The sequence below is a fragment of the Oryctolagus cuniculus genome, chromosome 3, assembly GCF_051225735.1.
Source record: "Oryctolagus cuniculus isolate XC-2025 breed Fujian yellow rabbit chromosome 3, ASM5122573v1, whole genome shotgun sequence".
NCBI classification, from domain to species: domain Eukaryota; kingdom Metazoa; phylum Chordata; class Mammalia; order Lagomorpha; family Leporidae; genus Oryctolagus; species Oryctolagus cuniculus.
In genome coordinates this window covers 4354689-4374268 of record NC_142869.1, presented here as the reverse complement: position 1 = coordinate 4374268, position 19580 = coordinate 4354689, and the positions used below count along the sequence as shown (strand labels likewise).

General features: G+C 58.4%; 1 protein-coding gene across 11 annotated transcripts in view; it reads left to right on the top strand.

Annotated features, from left to right (window-relative positions):
* Nucleotides 1-19580, top strand: part of AGAP1 (ArfGAP with GTPase domain, ankyrin repeat and PH domain 1) — a 514165-nt gene that overhangs the window by 83698 nt on the left and 410887 nt on the right. For 2 of the 11 annotated variants that reach the window (XM_070071491.2, XM_070071489.2), the window contains exon 1: nt 18742-18902. The exons of the other annotated variants lie outside the window; for them this stretch is intronic. In XM_070071491.2, coding sequence (XP_069927592.2) covers nt 18806-18902 — 97 coding nt within the window. In that variant the 5' untranslated portion in view covers nt 18742-18805. Of the gene's footprint in view, nt 1-18741; nt 18903-19580 lie in introns of those variants that run through there. 11 annotated transcript variants of the gene reach the window in all.

Genomic DNA, 19580 nt, shown 5'->3' with positions numbered 1-19580 from the left:
ATGGGTGCAGGGGCCCCAGCACTTAGGCCATCCTCCACTGCTGTCCCAGGCCATAGCTTGGAACTGATGGGAAATGGAGCAGCTGGGACAGGCACCAGCGCCCATGTGGGATGTGGGCATCGAAGATTGTGGCTTTCCCACTACCCCAGGACCCTGGCCCTGGGCTGCGCTTGCTCAAATGATAGAATGCAGCTGTGAGAGCCAGATGTTTCTGAAAGAGAATGTAGCCTCAGTCCGGCTGGAGGAGGCAGCTGGACGCAGGCCCTGGGCCCACAGACAGGACGAGAGGGCTGGCTCGGGGCTGTGGGTTCCGCGGGCGGGGGCCAGGGAAGACGGGCGTGGAGCCTGAGCAGCCCAGGGTAGCTCAGGGACTTCCTGGTAAATCCGCCGACTGTCACGGCTCGGGAACTCGCTTTGATTTCTGCAGAAACAGGGTCGGAAGGCACCGGGAGGTGGAGGATGTGTTGGGGCGGGGGGCGCCAGTGCGGCGCTGCCCAGTGGAAACCCCCGCTCCACTGCAGGCAGCTCAGAGCGGAGCGCAGGGCGGCAAGGCTCTTGGGAGCAAGACTCCCGCGGGGCCAGAAATGGCAGCGTTACCTACCCCACAGCGTTACCTGTGCCTGCTCAGGCGTCTCCCCTAGCGTGCGAGTCTGGCGTGAAATCCTGCGGTGTATAACCGACCGACGCACCGCCGTGTCCCTTACGCTGCGTCAGGCAGTGCCATGTCGATTTGTCGGTGCCAGTGCCGGCCACCGGCCGTCGAAGCCTGGGTTTCCTGGGGCGGCATCTGCAGAAGTCGCCAGTAGGTGGAGGGAGTGAGCCGCGCAGCTGCCCTGACCTCCTCTGGTTGGCAGCCCTGCAGGTCCAGCGCCGAGGCTGGCTCCTTACCTAGTCCTTAGAGGAAGCCACGAAGCCAGCTGTCCACAGCACGTGGAGCGAGGGCTTTTCCTGAACATTCATACCTAAGATACCGAGTTACAGTCAGCCGGGGGCAGGGAGCAACGGTGCTGCGAGGGCGGCTGACTCTAGGAGACAGTGGTAACGTATTCTGTGTGTGTTTCACAAAGCCGCACTGCACACCACCGTGTGCACACCCACCCCACGTGTATACCACCCTGAGCACACCCACCCGTGTACACTCCTGCGGTCACACCCACCCCACTGTACACCCCTGTGGTCACACCCACCCCACGTGCACACCGTGCGCACACCCACCCCACGTGCACACCACCGTGTGCACACCCACCCCACGTGTACACTCCTGCGGTCACACCCACCCCATGTGTACACCACCCTGAGCCCACCCACCCCACGTGTACACCCCCATGCGCACACCCACCCCACGTGAACACACCCACCCCACATGCACAACCCTGTGGTCACACCCACCCCACGTGCATACTCCTGTGAACACCCCCACCCCACGTGCACACCACCGTGAGCACACCAGAGCTGGGTCTGTGAACCGAGACTGGCGTGTCCCCTTGATTTTGGCTCCTGGCCTGCGATACCTGGCCTGTTTGCTCGGTGGCCTCCGGCAGGAAGTCTGTGAGCCCCTGCCTGGCCCCGTCCCGTTCCCTGCTGCCTGCCCAGCTCAGCCGCATCAAATCCCCGCTGTTCCCCCAGGCTGTCAGCCTCGGGGCCTTTGCGCTGGCTGGGGTGCCCGTCCCACTTTGCATTCACCGTCCCCGTCTTGCCAGCAGGGCCAGCCTGGTCATGGCAGCACCGTGGCCTCCCCCTCCCCCCGGCCCCTCGTGCCTTTCCCCCCAGTTTCCGTAGGGCTGCCGACAGCGCGTCTTCCTGTGTTCGCCCCTGGCCCGTGCGCTGCTGCAGTGCCGTCAGCTCCCCGAGGGCACCGCTGTGGCCTCCCGGTGCTCACGCGAGTTTGCCGAGTGACTCAGCGCAGAACAAACAGCTTTGCCGTTCAGGTGCTCGGGGAAGTCATAAACGCCCCGGCGTGTGGACGCTTACGAACCGTGCGTGCCCGTAATGTCTGTACATTGAGATTTAATGCTATAACTAGCACTCAAACGGTATTTTTCACTTTGTGTTTCTGTGTGGGTGCAAACTATTGAAATCTTTAATGTATAGTAAACTGATCTTCTGTATATAAGAGAAATGAAAATGGATCTCGATGTGAATGGAAGGGGAGAGAGCGGGGGTGGGAGGGAAGTTATGGGGGAGGGAGCCATTGTAATCTATAAGCTGTACTTTGGAAATTATAGTCATTAAATAAAAGTTACCTTCTCTTGTTTCCGAAAACCATGTGGAATCCTGTAAGGCGGGAACACTTTGCCGTTTTTTTTTTTTTTTTTTTTTTTTGAGACGTGGCCTTCTACCCGCCCCCCTTCGCGCTGAGAGCCCCTCCGTATGTGTGAAGTATTTTCTTCTCTTAGGTCTCGGGCTCTGTGTGTCGGTCGTGAAACGCGTCCTGCGAGTCTGTGTGCTGTGGCCCCAGGCGGCTCATCAGGTCTGTCTTAGCCTCCCGTGTCAGAAGGGGCCGTGGAGCCTGTGTCCCCCAGCACGTGTGTCCCCCAGCACGCGTGTCCGTCAGTGTCACGCAGAGACAGCCCTCCAGCTTCCTCTGAGGTCCGTGGGGTCAGCGCCGCCTCTGTGTGAGTTTTTCTGTTGCTTGCGGAAAGCCTGCTATTAATAGAGCCCTAATCTTAAGAATTTAGATGAAAAGCAAAAAACTTGCTCCGTAGCAGGTGGATCTTGTTAGACGCTCTGGGCCACTCAGCTATGTTGTTTGTTTGCCTTGTGGTTTTTTTTGTGGGATACATGGCGTCCCCGCCCCCGCCACTGGGGCGTTTCCGGAACTTGACTCAGGGACATCACTAGGTTCTGCTTTCAGCTCGCATGCATTGGTCGTCCCACGCAGTTGGGTGCACAAGGAAGCCTCAGCGAGTGTGTGAAGAGGCAGAACTGGACAGTGTGTGTTGCAAATGCGAGAGAGCTCCTCGCCGTAGGCGTTGGCTGCAGACTCTGCTTAGCGCCCGGCACTACCCCCGGCCGGTTCTCGTGTGTCAGGACGCAGGTCCGTATTTGCTCCAGCCCGTGACGATGCTGATGGTGATAAGCAGGGCTGCCGAGAGCTTCCCAGGTGCCAGGCGCGATGCCGTGCATCTCAGCCCCGCCGGCTTCACCAGTCCCGTTGTTGCTGTCCCCGTTGGCCGTCTGCGGAGTCGGGCTTGGGCGCTTGTGGCTTTCCCAGGGCTGTGCAGCTCCTGCCTGGTGCAGCTGCATTTTGCTGCCTGTGGTCTACGCCAGGAGCCTGCTCTGAGCCTGATCCACTGTCCGTCCCGCCACTGGCTCGGCACTCGCCACCTCGCTGTTTGCATCGCTTGTCTGCTTGCCTGGCTGCCCAGTGACGTGGGTTCCAAACAGGCGGAAACAGTCAGTCTTCAGGGCTCGCCCCGGGAGAACGCCAGCCGTGCAGAGACATCAGCACAGGCACAGAGCTGTGGGCGTCGTGGCGGCCTCCACCAGGACAGCGCTGCTTTTCCACGCACGGTTGTGGGCCTGTGCGTCGTCTCAGCCCGCGGCTGGTGACTGGCTGTGGAGACCCAGCTGCAGATCTGGGGAGCAGGGAGGACACCCGCAGCCCCTGTGTCGCCGGGGTAACCAGGCAGGCAGGGCGCCTGCCTCTCGCACCCCCATTTCCGTGGTTGTGTAGGTTCAGTTGTCGACGCCCCATCTGCAGACGTGAAGATGTGTTGGCCTGGCGGGACCACGCGTTATTCTTTGCAGCTTTTGGGGATTTTTCTAGGCTTCAGTAAGTGCGTATTTTATCATGGAAACAATAAAACAGCAAACACGTTTATCTACAGAGAATTCTTGGGAACGCTGTAAAGGTTCGCCGATCCCTGGGGTTGGCCACTGCACTTGTCCTTGATCCCACAGATGTTCCTGTCCAGTGAGAAGTGCGGCTTCTGCTCTGGCCGGGTGCCCACTGGCTCTTGGTCACTCAGACGTTCCTGTCCCGAGCTGCCAGCTGTCCCCTCCCTTCCTCTAACGCCCTGGTGAGTCTAAGGTGGCAGGCAGGGATAGCGCCTGCCAGGCATCTGGGAACTGGCAATGTCAGTTTTATTTTGTTTTATTCTTTTAAGGCTTATTTATTTGCAGCCGGTGCTGTGGCATAGCGGGTAAAGCCTCCGCCTGCAGTGCCGGCATCCCATATGGGCACTGGTTTGTGTCCCAGCTGCTCCACTTCCAACCCAGCTCTCTGCTGTGGCCTGGGAAAGCCCTGAAGGATGGCCCAAGTCCTTGGGCCCCTGCACCCTTGTAGGGGACCCTGAGGAAGCTCCAGGCTTCTGGCTTTGGACCAGCGCAGCTCCAGCCGTTGCGGCCAATTGGGGAGAGAAACAGCGGATGGAAGACCTCTCTCTGTCTCTCTCTGCGTCTCTCTCTCTCTGCCTGTCCTTCTCTCTTTGTGTAACTCTTTCAAATAAAAAAAATCATTTAAAAAAAGACTTAGGTATTTATTTGAAGGAGTTACAGAGGGAGAGAGGGAGAGGTAGAGATCGATCGATCAATCTCCAACCCCCCCTTCCCCCAGCAGATGGCCACAGTGGCCGGGGCTGTGGCAGGTCGAAGCCAGGAGCCTTCTCCGGGATCCAGGGCCCATGAGCTTGGGTCATCCTCCTCTGATGTACCCAAGCCAGCAGCAGGGGGCTGGCTCAGCCGGGACTTGAACCAGTGCCCATGTGGGGTATGCTGTGCTACCACCTGCTATGCCACAATGCTGGCCCTGGTTTTATGGTTTTTTGAAAAGAATTTTTAAAAATTAGAGAGTGAGTTAGCAAACAAGCTTCTGATACTTCACTCCCCAAATGCCCGCAGTGGCCAGGGCTGGGCTGGGGCTGTAGCTGGCAGGGGAGAAACCAAGCCAGGTTTTCCGTGTGGGCGGCAGGAACCTGAGCCAGACCTGCCACCTGGCGGGGTGCTCGTTAGCAGGAAGCCAGAGTCAGGAGAGAGCCAGGGTGGAACCCAGCAGCCCTGGGCGGGCGGTGAGCCTTGTACTCGCTGATAGGCCTGTGCCCCGTGTGTTGGGTTTGGAGGACAGCAGAGGTTGTTTGCCCAAGATGAGTGTAATTCTCTGCCCGCTGTGCCTGCTGGGCCTGGGGGCGGGGCGGTGACAGGGACCCAGCCACCAGGAATGGCTTCCGCCAGGCCGCCTGCTGGGATTCGCCCCAGTATCACCATCAGAATCAGTCTCTTCTCCAAACGTGATCGGCCGCCAGGGTGAATCCTGCACTTCTGCAGATGTTTACTTACTTACTTACAGAGAGGAGAAGGAGAGGCAGAGAGAGAGAGAGAGAGAGAGAGAGAGGTCTTCCATCTCCCCAAATGGCTGTGTTGGCTGGAGCTGGGCTGATCTGAAGCCAGGAGCTTCCTTTGTGTGTCCCACAGTGCTGGCCCCTGCAGGTGATTCTGAGCCCAGCCCTGCAGGGTAGAAGGGGCCAAAGGACTTCAAGGGCAGAGGCAGCAGTTCTCTCCCGTGCCCCACCTGTTTGTAGGCCAGCTTCACACATGTGCTCTCACCTGGCCTCTGAGACCGGCAGGGAGAACAGGGCTGACTGCTCCCCTCCTTCCCGTGAGTGCAGCAGCAGGTGCAGATCCGTGAGGACTTGGGCAGGCTCCCGAGTGGCAGTGTTGGGACCAGCTGGGTCTGTGCCTGCAGGTCCAGAGCCTTCCGTCCTGGGCCTGGCGTGGGGCATCCCCCAGACCATGCTGCGGGCACTCCGGGCGGGTAACGGGGATGTTACAGAGGACCAGCGTGTGAGGAGCTGGGCAGTGTTAGTGTCCAGTGCCCCACTGTAGTTGGGAGGCAGTGTGGTGGGGCAGCCTGTGCCCAGGGCGTGCTGTACTGTCAGGTGGGGCTGTGTATGTCACCCTTGGAACTCCTCCTAGGAGTCATGAGACACACGGAGCCCAGGACGGAGGGATGGGTGTTCTGGTGTCGGGTGAATCCCTGGGAGCCTGGCCGTTTGCTTGCAGGGGGACGGGAGCCCACTTGCAGGGGTCGGGCTGTGTTCTGGTGTCGGGTGAATCCCTGGGAGCCTGGCCGTTTGCTTGCAGGGGGACGGGAGCCCACTTGCAGGGGTCGGGCTGTGTTCTGGTGTCGGGTGAATCCCTGGGAGCCTGGCCGTTTGCTTGCAGGGGACTGGAGCCCACTTGCAGGGGTCGGGCTGTGTATTTGTCAGCTTTCTGTTACTGCAGTGCAATGCCCCAGGCAACCCCAGCTTTACAGAGAAGAGAGGCTGGTGTAGCTCCCAGTTTGGGAAGTTCAAGTGCAAGTTTGGGCAGTGCTGTTGGCTTGGCCTCTGATGACTGACCATGGCAGAGGGTGGCAGTGCAGTGTGGACAGAGACGTGATCCCCTGGCAATCCAGGACATAGTGAGAGGCTGGGCCCTGACTCAGGAAGCGCATTCTGAGCGCCTCCCCCGTGGCCCCGTAACTAAACACCGTGCTCGAGTGAGCTCCCGCCCCCTCGGCACCGCGGACGGAGGACTTTGGGGTTTAACGTCCTGCATGAGTTCAGGAGCCAGATGGCATCCAGACCACGGCAGACCCCCAGCCTTGTGAGGCCCCCTTCAGTGGCACCTCACCCAGGGCTGTGTGCACCCCACTTTGGATGTAGGCTCCCGAGCAGCTTTCTGGGGTTGGGGGACGGGGTGAGGGGGAGTGGGCTGCTGTGCGGTGCAGGGTGTGCGTTCCCAGGCTGCGGCACGCTGTGATGGGAACATTCTTTGAGGTTTTATTAGTATTCTAGAATGTCTTAGGCATAGATAAGATCTAGATGTTGTGTTCCACCAAAACAAACACTGCTCCTCTGAAACTGTGTTGGACCGAGTATGCACCCTGGTCTGTTCACGCTGACTCGGGAACGCACTGCCTGTGGCCTCCTGGAGCTGACCCCAGGGCCTCGTGGGGGGCGCTGTTTTAGACCGCGGATTGGCGTTTTAGGACTCTGGTCTCCTGCACACAGACCGTGTAGTGTGCGGCTCTGTGACTCCTCCAGATGTCCCCTTGCTGTGCCTTGGGCTTCCTCCTGTCTCTGATGCACAGCTTTACCCCCGAGTCTCACAGGGAGACCGCCAGTGCCGAGCAGGCTGGCTTCACGGCTGTCTGTAAAATTCCACTGTGTCTCCTCCCCTCGCCCGTACTGCAGATCCTGAGCCCAGTCACCGGCTCCGTGGGCGTGGCAGGGGTTCTGCGTGCCAGGGGCCAGCAGCACTGTGTCTCCCAGAGGTGTAAGGAGGCTGTGGGGTGCTGAACCTGCCCAGATGCGTTGCCTGGCTCTGCGACCCTTCCCCAGCCTGGACCCAGAGAACAGCGGAGCCGGGAGAGGACGAGGGCTCCTGGCTCCTGGCTCCTGGCGCCTGGCTGCCGCTTGGCCTGCGACCAGAGGATTGTTGCTGTCGTCATTCTGTGTGTGTCTCACTGGGGGAGAGGAGCAGTTTTCTGTGATGTGTGGCTGCTGGGGGCTTGAGCGCGGTCTGCAGGAGGCCTGGGGGAGACAGGTGTCATGAAGGCACTCTGACCTCTGCCCTTTCCTTCTCCTACACCCCAGCGCCTGACTGTGCATCATCCGTGGTGTAGCAGGGGTGAGAGTGGTGGTGGTGATGTCACAGCAGGGGTGAGAGCGGCCGAGCTCCCCGCACGAGCGCTGCCACTTTGCCGGACGCTTACTGCAGGGGGCTTGGCGGTTTTCTTTCTTTTTTGACTTATTTTAGATAGTTGTCTTTTTCAAAAAGAGACTTTTATTTTTATTTAATTAAAAGGCAGAGGGACAGAGAGACAGAATGCTTCGCTGGTTCCTTCCCCAAATGGCTGCCATGGTTGGGGCTGGGCTGGGCCGAAGCCAGGAGCCGGGAACTCCGTCCAGGTTTCTCCCGTGTGCATGGCAGGGCCCAAGCGCTTGGGCCGTCTTTGCTGCTTTCCCAGGTGTGTGAGCGGGAAGCTGGCTCAGAAGTGCAGCAGCCAGGACTTGGAGAACCGGCCCTCGATACGGGATGCTGGCGTGGCCGGCCGTGGCCTCACCCGCTGCACCACAGCACCTGCCGCCGGTGGTCGTGGTCCTGGTGAGGCCGCTCCCAGAGCTCTCTTCCTGGGTCGTCAGTCACGGTTGTTGGCTGTGGGGGGCAGGGGAGCTCAGGACGTTGCAGTGAGTGGAAGACCCAGGCAGGGTCAGCTTCATCCTCAGGGCAGCCTCGAGGTCGCCTAAGGAGTGACCCCCTGCAGTTGTGCACCTGGGGGCTGGGGTGCCGCCCGGGTTCCTGTGCCTGCCTGCCTGGCTCTGGGCTGGCCTGCAGCTTGGGGCTGTGCGTGTGCTCTGTGGACAGGGAGTCCAGAGGTGCTCAGGTGTCCCCTGTGGAAGGCAGCAGGTGGCGTGAACAGCTCTGTGCATGCCACGGAGTGACAGCAGGGGACAGCCTTGAGTGTCTGCTACAGTCGGGGTCTGCTGTCAGTGTTGCCTTTCTTTAAAGGGCATTCAACAGCTATAAATGCGATTCAAATTCATAGCAGAGGGAAGAACCTCTCTCCTTTGTTCTTGTTTAAAATTTGTGTAAGATTTTCATTTTATTTGAAAGGCACAGAGAGAGAGATCCATCTTCCATCTGCTGGTGCACCTCCCAGATGTCTGTAGTGGTTACGGCTGGCCAGGCCAAGGCCAGGAGCCTGGTCCTCAGTTTGGGTCTCCCACAAGGGGGCAGGGACCCAGGTACTTGAGCCATCACCTGCTGCCTCCCATGGACTGCATTAGCAGGGAGCTGGGTCAGAAGTGGAGCCGGCGCCCCCATGTGGGATGCCTCTGTCTCAAGCAGCCACCTGCCCTCTGTCCCAGCTTTGGATCCCTGGGGCACTGTTCTGTGACTTGGAGGGTGGTGGTGGTGGTGGTGGTGGTGCAGCAGCCCCCTCTTGTCTCAGGAGGCAGTCCTGAACCAGGCATGTGGGCCTCCTGCCTGGAGAATTACTCCATCTGCTTCAGTCTCTCGGAGAACAATCAGACTGGCTTTATTCCCCATTGTAATTTTAATCTGAGCACAATTTCACAACTTTGTCTTCCAAATTGCTTATTTTTCTTGGGTTTCTCTCCTGGGAAGCCCCGTGTGCTTTCTTTGGTGTTGGGGGGTTCCTTGTGCTGGCAGGGACACAGTAGGGACTCAAGGCCAGGGTTTGTGTCTTCTTGTCCCCGCAGGTGCCTGTTAATAGATGGCACCTCTGATCTGATAGGATCCAGCCTGGTTGAAGTGGGGCCCAGGTGCTCGCGGCTTGCATAGAATGCGTTTGCATAATGGGAGGGCCAGCAGTAACTCAGGTCAGTGGTAATGCGCTCTCTGCGGCAGGGTCCTGAGTGCCGACCCTTCCAGTGATCTGTGGCGTGGTCTCTGCCTTTGCACGTGTTCAAACTGCCACCCCATGGTGGGTGACTCGCACCCAGCTGCCCTGGCTCCTGGGCTCTGTGTGAGTTTCCCTGTGACCCTTCAGAACCGACAAACGCGGGTCCACTGGCGTGTCCACGCCGCAGAGCTTGAGTGGACTGCCAGGGGCAGTAAGCCCCCCCCCCCATGAGCACGCTCTCCCAGCGTACCCCACGCGGGTGTCAGCCCCTTGGCTGCACCAGCCCCTTGGCTTCCTCCACCCAGAAGCACCGTGCCTGCTTCAGTATGCACTGTGATCCAGGACCACACATTGTCCTCTTCTTAATCCCGAGCCAGATACCACGGCATTTCCCGTCTGCGTCCCCCCTTTCTCTCCCTGAAAGTGATGGGAGTCAGATGGAAACGGAAGGGGAAGATGTGCTTCGTGGCCCACGGTTTCAGGTGATCTGTGCAGGAGTAAAGCAAACTGGTAATTACTTTAAACTATTCCTTTGTGAGTGCACCTAATTGGTGCGGGGCTGGTGCTGCTGCCACCCTCGGAGCAGGGGCTGTAATTAGCAGGGAGCGGTGCTGCGGCCTCCGCGGGGCGGCCTCGTCCATCTGCCGCGCAGGCGGCTCGGCGGACGCCTGGCCTGCTGGAGCCCTTTGTCAGCCGGGCATGTTGTGGATGGGTCAGCGCGTTCACCGTGATTTTTCTCACGCGTGTGCGTGTGCGTGTGTGTGTGTGTCGGCCACATCGTCACGGAGGCATCTCCCCCAACCTCCTGTTTCCTCTGCTGATATCTGTTCGTTTATTCATTCTTCACACATTTATTGGCCATCTGCGAGCGCACTGGGCACCCTGCGGAGCAGCTGATGTGGGAGGCTGCCTGCGGGCTCTGGCCTCGGGGTACTTGGCTTTTAGAAGGGGGAGGCAGCAGTGGGCAGAGTCGCCTGGGAGGGGTGCGCTCAGGAAGTGGCTGGTGCTGGCCTCAGGAAGGAGCAGGAGGGGCTGTTGGTGACCCAGGAGCCACTGCACCTCCTCCAGGTCTCAGTGGGGATAGAGACGTGTGTCACCCCGCAGGCAGCGGCGTGTGCCAAGGTCCTGTGCGGGGAGGCTTGTCTCTGGGGAGGTGGAAGGGGGCCGTGGCAGCTCAGGGGGAGAACGAACGAGAGCGGAGGGGCCCGGCTCTCAGCCTCAGAGCCGTGGGCCGGCGTTGCAGGGTTTTCGGGGTGACAGAGCTCAGCGGTTCAGCGGCTCCAGTTGCGGCTGGAGCGTGCAGGGTCCCTGCAGTAATGTGCATCAGCTCCTGTCCCCTCCCAGGGCCGGGGGGCTCCGGAATGCACTGTGCCGGGGTCAGGAGCAGACGCCCTCGTGTTCATGGGCTTGGGGAAGAGGTGACACTGGGTGACTCACCCACCATCCACCGTGGGTCCCTCTGTGTGAGAGAGAACCAGACGCTGGGGGCCGAGGGCGGCTGGGGGTTTCCTCTTAGGGAGCTGCGTTTGCTTCTGGGGCTGCTAATTGTTTAACTCACAGGTTTGTCCACTCGGAGCATGACTCTGTATCTGGTCCCTGTGGCCTCCGTCCCAGTCCGCTCATGCCTGTGATGGGGGAGCTCAGATCCAGCGTGCTCCCCGAGGCTTTTCTGCTTTTGTTTCTTCCATCATCACTTCAAATAAAATGCAGGCGGCCACAGCCGCCCCGACTGTGAAGGGATACAGGTGCCCGGTCCGGCGGTCACGCCCTGTGGGGAACGTGCAGCCATGGCTTGTGCTTGCTCGTCACAGCAGACCCACACAGGTGCGCGTGACCCCTCCCCCTCCCAGGGATGTCCACAGCTTTCGGGGCAGCCGACCTCAGAGCCATCTCTCCGCCGTGTCCGCCCTGCGGCCCCCCTGCCTGGCATGGTCTCGCCGGGCCGCGCTGAGCAGTGGCCGGCCTTGCTAACGCAGGGTGATTTCAGATGACCGCCCGTTGGAATGGGCCCGTGCTGTACTCACACAGCCGAGATGTTTTCCCAGAGCCCTGCCCCGCGGTGCTTCCAGCAGAGGATTTATTACATTTTGTCTAAATTTATCTGTGAACGTGGATCCAGGCGCGTGCTTGGCATTGTTCTTATCTGCGAGCCTTGGCAGCCTGCGTCTTCGTGTCCAGAGAAAGTATTTTAAGGTAACGGGGCCAGCTCTCGCCTGCCTCCCTGACCTCACAGGATAGCTATGCGTCCTGTCCCTTGGCGAGCTGACTTATTGTGAAACTAGGTCAAATGATTGTTTTTCTTTTTTTCTTTCCTTTTTTTCTGCCTATAGCCGTTCCAAAGATAGGATCCCTTCCTCAAAAATAAATCTTCTTAAATGTTTGTGTTTGCTCCGAAGGGACGCTGAGATGAAAATATAAACTGGTTTGTGTGGATCTTGTCTGAACGGCCGAACAGCCTCTGCACGGCACAGACACAGGAAACAGAATCGAAAGGCTAGGGAGAGTGTTTGCAGTGTAGGAGAAGTGAGCGTCTTTCCTATGTAAAGAGTTGTGAGGGAACAATAAGAAAAACTCCCCAGCCAAAGGCAGAATTCATAAGGGAAGAAACGAAGGGCAATTCAGGCCACAGCTGTTCTGGCTTCATTGATGAAACGGCTGTTCCGGTGAGAACATGCGTGTTTAAGCCTGCTGAGGTCCATCGCTAACACCACAGACGCTGTGTGCACAGTGGCTGGGGAAGGGGAGGAGTGGGAAATGTTCGTGACCCCTGACCTAGCGATGCTGTTTCCACCTGCTCGCCCTTGACCGTAGCTTCATGAGACCCCTTAGATGAAACACGCAGGTGGGGGCCCACGCTGTGGCGGGGTGGACTAAAGCCTCCACCTGTGGTGCCAGCATCCCATATGGGCGCTGGTTCGAGTCCCAGCTGCTCCTCTTCTGATCCAGGTCTCCACTATGGCCTGGGAAAGCAGTAGAAGATGGCCCAAGTCCTTAGGCCCCTGCACCCGGGTGGGAAACCCGGAAGAAACTGCTGGCTTTGGATCGCCCAGCTCCACTTGTGGCTGTTTGGGGAGTGAACCAGAGGATGGAAGATCTTTCTCTCTGTCTGTCTCTCTCTCTGTAAGTCTACCTCTCAAATAAATAAATAAAAATTAAAAACAAAACCAAAAACACAGCACATGCTGGCTGGAGGGAGGCGTCCCGGGCTCCTCCTGCCAGTGCTGGCTGGGGTCTCCCCCTGTCCGGGAGCCTTCTTTCCGTGCCCAGCACAGAGCAGCCCCGGGGGTCAGTGTTTTTGCTCTGCATGGATTTCGGAAGATTAAAGAGTAGGAGTGAATCCTAGGTGTGTGCTTTTCAAAATCACTTGTAGCTTAGGAGAAGCCTGGGAGAGAAGTGAGTTGTGTTGTGTGGCTAAGTGCATGGATGGACGTATTGCATAACTGTTACCGTCCCTGGAGATGCTCGTAAAACGAACACATGAGCGCCCCCCCCCCCCCTTTTTTTAAGACTTAGAATAAATTGAGAATTGAATGTCATACCAGCTCTCCAGGGCTTGGGCGGGGCTCATAGTTTGAGAATCTGCAGGAACTGGGGAAACATTTGCTTTCATTTTTGGCTCAAGTGGTCTTCCCAGGGGAATGTAATTTTAAGGATTAATTGTAATGTTGGGGTAAAAGAATCTTAAAATACAGAACAGATACGCATGAATTAGATGAGCCACAGCCGTTAAAATAATTTTTAAAAACTAGGTTAAAATGTCCGGAGTATTGGATTTGTCCTGTCCGGAGCACGGAGTGTTACGCTTTCTACAACAGTTTTGAGAAAGGTTAGGGTAGTGGCTGAAATTGTTAACCCCAAGTCGGCATGGTGCTTGCTGCTTTTACTTTTCCGTACAGTCATGTGCTTTTGGGTAACAGCCTCTACTTGTGTGAGCTGCCTACCAGTTTGAGTAGAACTGTGTGCTTGCCTTCAGTGGGTATTTCTTTTCCTAAGCACTCAAGTCAGATTTTTTATTAAGTGGCTGCCGTGGTACTGGGGTGTGTAGATGGTCCCTTTCACACCTGAATGTTAAGGTGTTGATTCGGGAGCTGAGTCTGCCCCGTGGTGGTGAGGGTTGGGAGGGGCAGAGGGGGTAGATGGAATGAGCCGAATGACTGACATTGCACATGTCAGCCAGGAGTGTGTAACATGCCTAATCCTGAGAAGAATGCACGTCAGACAGGTTCAGGTCCGTGCAGTCACACGTCTCGGAGGCGTGTACAAATTGAGTCTTTGATGCACACAGGTTTTGCTCCTGCGATTTGTAATCCATCATGTCCATGAGTTCCTGTGATGTTTTTCTGACTGTGTTCTGGCTGGGATTCAGAGTTCCAAACACAGCCGTCCCCGGGTGCCCCATGCTCCAGTCCCTCACGTGCAGGGTGGATGCAGGGCGTGCACGTAGCCAGCGCACGTCCACCGCCTCCGGTACGCTTCCCGTTGTCTCTGGATTGCTTGTGCGTGATCAGGGGTGTGTGTGTGTGTGTGTGTGTGAGAATCCCCGCTCCACTGGCAGCATTCAGGGAACCATGACACAGACCGAAGTCTGTGGGTGTTCAGTACAGACACAGTGTTGCTTTCCAAATGTTTCCCGCTCACGATTGGTTGAATCCACAGATACAGAGCCCATGGAGACGGAATGCCCTCTCCCCACCCTGGGTCCTCACTGCTGGTTCCTGTGTGTCTCCCTGCACTGCAGGTGCGGAAGGATTAGAACAGGCTGCACACCTGCTCCGCTGAGTGCCCGGGAGCCGTGCGCCCTGGGGTCGCAGTCTGTTGTGTCCAGTTCCGCTGGCTGCTGCCCGCCTTTTCCCAGCCTTTGCTTCCTCACACACGTTTCACATGCAGAGTTCAGACACAGAGCACAGTTAAGGATATGCAAGTGTATTTTATCTTTGTTACCATTAGCTTACATGAGAGCGTAAATGCTAAGACTGTGTAAGTTACTGTAACTTTATAAGTTAGTATAACTGCGGCTTAGCAGATAAAGCTGCCATCTGCCGTGCCGGCTTCCCATGTGGCCTCTGGTTCGAGTCCTGACTGCTCCATTTCCGATCCAGCTCCCTGCTAATGGCCTGGGAAAACACTGGAAGAGGGCCCGAGTGCTTGGGCCCCTGTACCCACATGGGAGACCTGGAAGAAGCTCCAGGCTTCGGATCAGCACAGCTCTGGCCGTTATGGCCATCTGGGGAGTGAGCCTGCAGATGGAAGACCTCTCTCTCTCTCTCTTTCTCTCTCTCTCTCTCTCTTTCTCTGCTTCTGCCTCTCTGTAACTCTGCCTTTCAAATAAATAATCTTTAAAAAAAAAAAAAAAAAAATCAGTGACTCTCCCTGTGCCTGTGCTTCTTGGACTGGACCCCAGGAGCCGACTTGCTGCTGTTGGTGGACTAACCATGCCCTTGACCCCTTGGCCAATGTCAGCCTTGAAAGCCTGTAAGACTGGGGGCCTGGGCCAGGCCAGAGGCAGCGGCTCTCCGCGCGTGCACACAGGCCTTGGGGGTCATTTGTTCGGCTGTGCCAGCTGTCCCCAGCACTGCCCACTTCACCCCAGACTCCGCTCTGCAGCGAGGATTCAGGAAGCACAGCCGGCCGGGCAGCCCAGTAAGGAGCAGGTTGTGCGATTCCTCGTGTCTGCGAGAGGTCAGCACTGCTTCACGGCTTCGGACCAGGAAAGGCCTGATGTCTCAGTGGCCTGAGGCCGCTGCTTCCTGCACGGTGGAGGGAACCAGGCAGTCCGGAGCAATGGCACGGCTGGACTTGGGGGTGTTCTGGAGTTGGGTTGATGGCAGAGCTGAGAGGCCACCGGGACAGACCGTCTCCCCGCTGGTTGGTGCTGTCCGGCTGCTGCCGCTCTGGTGGTTTTAAACAAATGGCGGCGGCACCGCCTCCGAGCGGAGGGTCTGCAGGCTGACCCCCCCCCCCCCCCCCCGTGGGGCCCCGCCCAGGGGCCTGTGGGCGTCGGCCTCCGGTCGAGATTCGCTGTAGGGACGGGAATGAGTCAATCTGGAAATGGCAGGTTAGTGGAGGTCACCTGCTCTGCTCGGGTGGCTCAGGTTGGCTGGTCTGTGGTTTGGGGACGACATGAGCCCAGCCCCTCCTGGGTTCCTGTCCCCGTGCTGCTGGGCCCCCACGGGGTGGTGCCCACAGGCCTTGGGTGACTGGTGGGGTGGGGGTGCCATGCTGGAGGCCCGTGACGAAACTGCAGGCCGCTTCTGGACTTGGGAAGCTTCACTCCTCCTCTCGTCCTAGACGCGTGCTCAGAACGGGCGACACATCTCTGCCCTCTGCCGCCGCAGTCATGGGTGTCCAACTCGAGTTCTCGGAGTCGCGTCGTGTTCTCCGTATTTATGGCTCACTTGGTGCTCTTAATGCAGCGAAGGTCGTAGTTAATAAGGTAGAGTGCCCAGAAGGGGTATTTTCTGTTTCCGTTTTACAGGCTTTCCCACGGATACCTTAGATCACACCGCGCGTGCCTGGAAGCTGCACTGGGGGATCTGGCACCGATGGCGGCCGGCCCAGCGTCAGTGCTGCAGCCCCCATCCCGCGGGGGGCTCGGCCGAAAGGAGACTTCTCCGCACGGAGCGAATGCTTTGCCTTGGCTGTTTTTGCAGCCTTGTTCTGCGCCGGCCACACTTGCTCTGCTCTCTCTGGTGTGTGTGTGTCTGTGGAGCTGGGGAAGAAAACCTGGCCGGTGGCTGCCCTCTGCTCTGGGGAAGGCGGCTGGAGCTCTTCCCCGTGTGTCTTTAGGCTCTGTGTGTGAGGGGTGTGGGCCTCAGCGACAGCAGGCTCCAGGAGCCCTTCTGCGGTTTGCAGGACAGCCGAGCAATCCTGTCTCGCCACCTGCCGCTCTCCTTCCGCTTTCCTCTCTAGAATATTCCAGGTAGAACTTCATTTCTGCTCGTGCAGGTTTGGGCTGTATAGTGTGTGCACACGTATGAACGAGGCGGGGGGTGTATTGTTTGTGTGTATGGATTGAGGGAGGAAGGAGGAGGTTCAGATCCTGCCGAGGTCATGGAGGGGGGCTCTCTGGTCTGCTGCGGGTGCTTCCCTGAGACTCTGAACTCGATGCCCTTTGTGTCCGCGACCGGAGGTCTCTACCTGCCACCAGGTGTGGATGCCTCAGGCTAAGGACAGGGCGCCGCAGGGCTCCAGCTCTGGGGCTGTGAGAGGCAGACAGCTGCGCACCCTGGGCGGTGGAAAGCCTGGGTGGCCGGGGCTGGGGCTGGGGCTGGGGCTGGCGGCTGGGAGAAAGGTGCGTTTCTTGTGAAGCCGGGCGCTGCTGTGGTCTGCCTGGGAAGACTGCTGTGCGGGTGCGGTCTTTCCACCTGCGTAGGTGGACAGGTTTTACTTTTTAGAAGCTTTAACCTGACAGGCAGCTGGGAGGTGACATCAGGGCTGGCATTTGGCCTGGTGGTCAGGACAGCAGGAGGTTCGTTTGCGGAGTCCCTGGGTCTGAGTCTGGGCTCCGGTTGCTTACGGCAGCTTCCTACTTACGGGCCCCTGGGAGGATGGCAGAGGTGGCTCCGGTAGTTGGCTCCGTGCCACCCGCGTGGGAGACCAGGACTGAGTCCTGGTTCCTGGCTTCAGCCTGGTCTGATTTCGGCTGTCGGAGGCATTTGGAGAGTGAACATACGGATGGGTCTCTGTGTCTGTCGCTGCCTCTCAAGTAAACAAAAACAAACAAAAAATCTAAAAAGCGACGGCAACCTAACTGGGGGCAGATGAGTTGGGGCCTGACACGGCGTGGGGTCGGCTGTGACATGGTCTGCTGGGCACGGCAGGGCTTCCTGAGGTGCCAACTGGGATAAAGGAGCTGAGGAGGCCGTGCGCCGTGCTGGTGGGAGCGTGCGTGCCCCAGGCCGTCAGGAGGGCGCTGTGACGGCGCGTGACCAGAGCGTGAAGACCGTTGTCGCATCCAGCCTGGAAATACGGCCCACGGAAGGGCGGTCGGAGAGTGGGATACAGAGGAGGATTTGTTGCTTTAGAATTGGGAGAAATACGTAAACCTCATGTCTGTGTCCATGGTGTGCGGTGGACTGAAATAGCCGAGTGAGGCTGGCACACTGACCCCTGCACGTTGGCTTGCTTGACTAATATGGGGGCCCAGCGAAGGCCCTCAGAGCAGTGCCTGGCTCACAGCTTCAGACGTGTGTGTGTGTGTGTGTGTGTGTGTATGTACTTAGAAATCTGGAAGAACATACGAATGTGATGGTAACATGGTACGTTTTAGCTGTGTTTGTTGTTGCTGTTTTGAAAGGGAGGTGCACCCCCCTCCCCACACACACACACACACACACACACACAAAACTTCCACCTGCTGGTTCACTACTCCGATGTCCGCAGTGGCCAGGGCTGGGCCAGGCTGAACAGGGGTTAGGAGCTGCGTCCGGGTCCCACACAGGTGTCAGGGACTCCCCTGAGCCATGGCCAGCTGCCTGCCCGGGATCTCGGTAGCAGGGAGCTGGTTGGAGGTGGGGGATATGGGATGTGAGTGTCTCAGGGGTTGGCCACCACAGCTAATTTTTCCTGTTAACAGCTATTTCCCTTTCCTTCGGTGAACACATACTGCTCATATAATAAAGTCATTTAGAAAGAGTGACTTGAATGAGGTGAAGCGCATCCTTTTGGGAGGGAAAGGTACTGTCTAGGTCACAGGGGCAGTGCAGAGCTGAGCACGGGAGGGCCCTGTGGAGGGTGCAGCCTCTGTGGCGGGGGCCCATGGTTCAGTAAAACTTTACTTACAACAGCGTGCCGTGGGCTGGATTCGGCCCTGGAGCTGTGGGTCTTGGCCTGGTCTAGGAGGTCCCGTTGTGGGCGTTACTACGTGAAATCCAGCAGAGCTTGGGCAAGCCAGGTGGCGCATGGGGTTTATCTCCATTGTTCACTTAAAGTTTCAAACCGAGCTGTCTTCAGTTGGGAAGCCACACCCTGGGCCGTTGTCACTGCTGGCGCCGTGGGTTCCGATTCAGCCTGTCTCCCGAGGGGGAGACGTTCTCTGGATTTTGCCCCTGGCCCCAGCCAGGGCGTCCTCAGTCTGGGTGAGCCCATGTCCCATCTCGGTGCCGAGTCTGCCCCTGCTGGGTCTTGCTGGTGATGGGGTGGGGGTGGGGCAGCATGCAGTGATGCTGTGTCCTGTGCACCCTAGGGCGCTCCCGTAACCTGCTGTGCCCCAGCGAGTCCCTGTCCCCACACCGAGGCTTCTGTCTCCTCGTTCGCGATGGCTCAGTGCTTGGACTCATGTTCTTCCTGGAAACTTTTCCCAGGGGTTTGTGTGTTGTGATTGAGCTCTGGCCAAAGGGAGATGCGGACAAGGTCAGAACTAAAAAAATGTGCCCTGGAATCTTCTTGACTGGGAGCAGGAAGAGGTTTGCCCTTCTAGGAGCACAAACTTAGGAGGGGAAGTGGTGTCCTAGGCGTATGGAAGGGAACGGACGGGCAGGGGGCTGGGTTCCAGCCCCGTCCTGTGCCCTGGTGACCTGCATGTGCGTCTGGTGGGAGCAGAGGGGCGTTCAAGGTAAGTCGGATGCTCATCGCCGACACCAGGGCTGTTCAGGGGTGGGTGGGACGGGAGCAGCCCCCAGGCCACACACATGAGGCCCCATACTGGGTGCCACTTAGCACCAACAGCCCCTTCCCAGACAAGGACTGGACGAGAGCCCAGCACTTGTTTGTGGTAGAGGTGCTGGTGCCTGTGTCTAATGACGACCAGGTGCCGGGGACACTGGGTGGGGACCCAGGTCGCACCGGGACCCCGGGTGGGAGCTAGAGAAGAGGAGGTCCTTGCGACCCTGTTTGGGAATGGGCTTGACAGAAGGGAAGCCTGGAAACCAGGCCCCATGCAGAAGAGGCGGCAGGTGGGAGTGCCCTGGGAACCCAGGAGCATGGTGCTGCCTTGTGGGGTGAGGGCGGGCCCCTCAGGTCTGGTATGAGGTGAGCAGGCCTGCGGGAGGGCCCGGAGGAAGGTGGGCACAGCACAGGCGTGCAGGTACCCAGCGTGGGGGCCACCTGAGGGTTCTTAAAAGGCTAGTTTAAACATCCAATCCTATTTTCAGTGGAGACCTGGCTCAGCTGTCTGCGTCGTGGGCCCACCGTGAGGTGCCAGCGCATCCAGTGTGTAGTGAGCGGATCGGGGCACTCAGTGTGCCCGTCACCCAGAAGTTAGGGTTTCTGTGGGAACACCCGAAATCGTGAG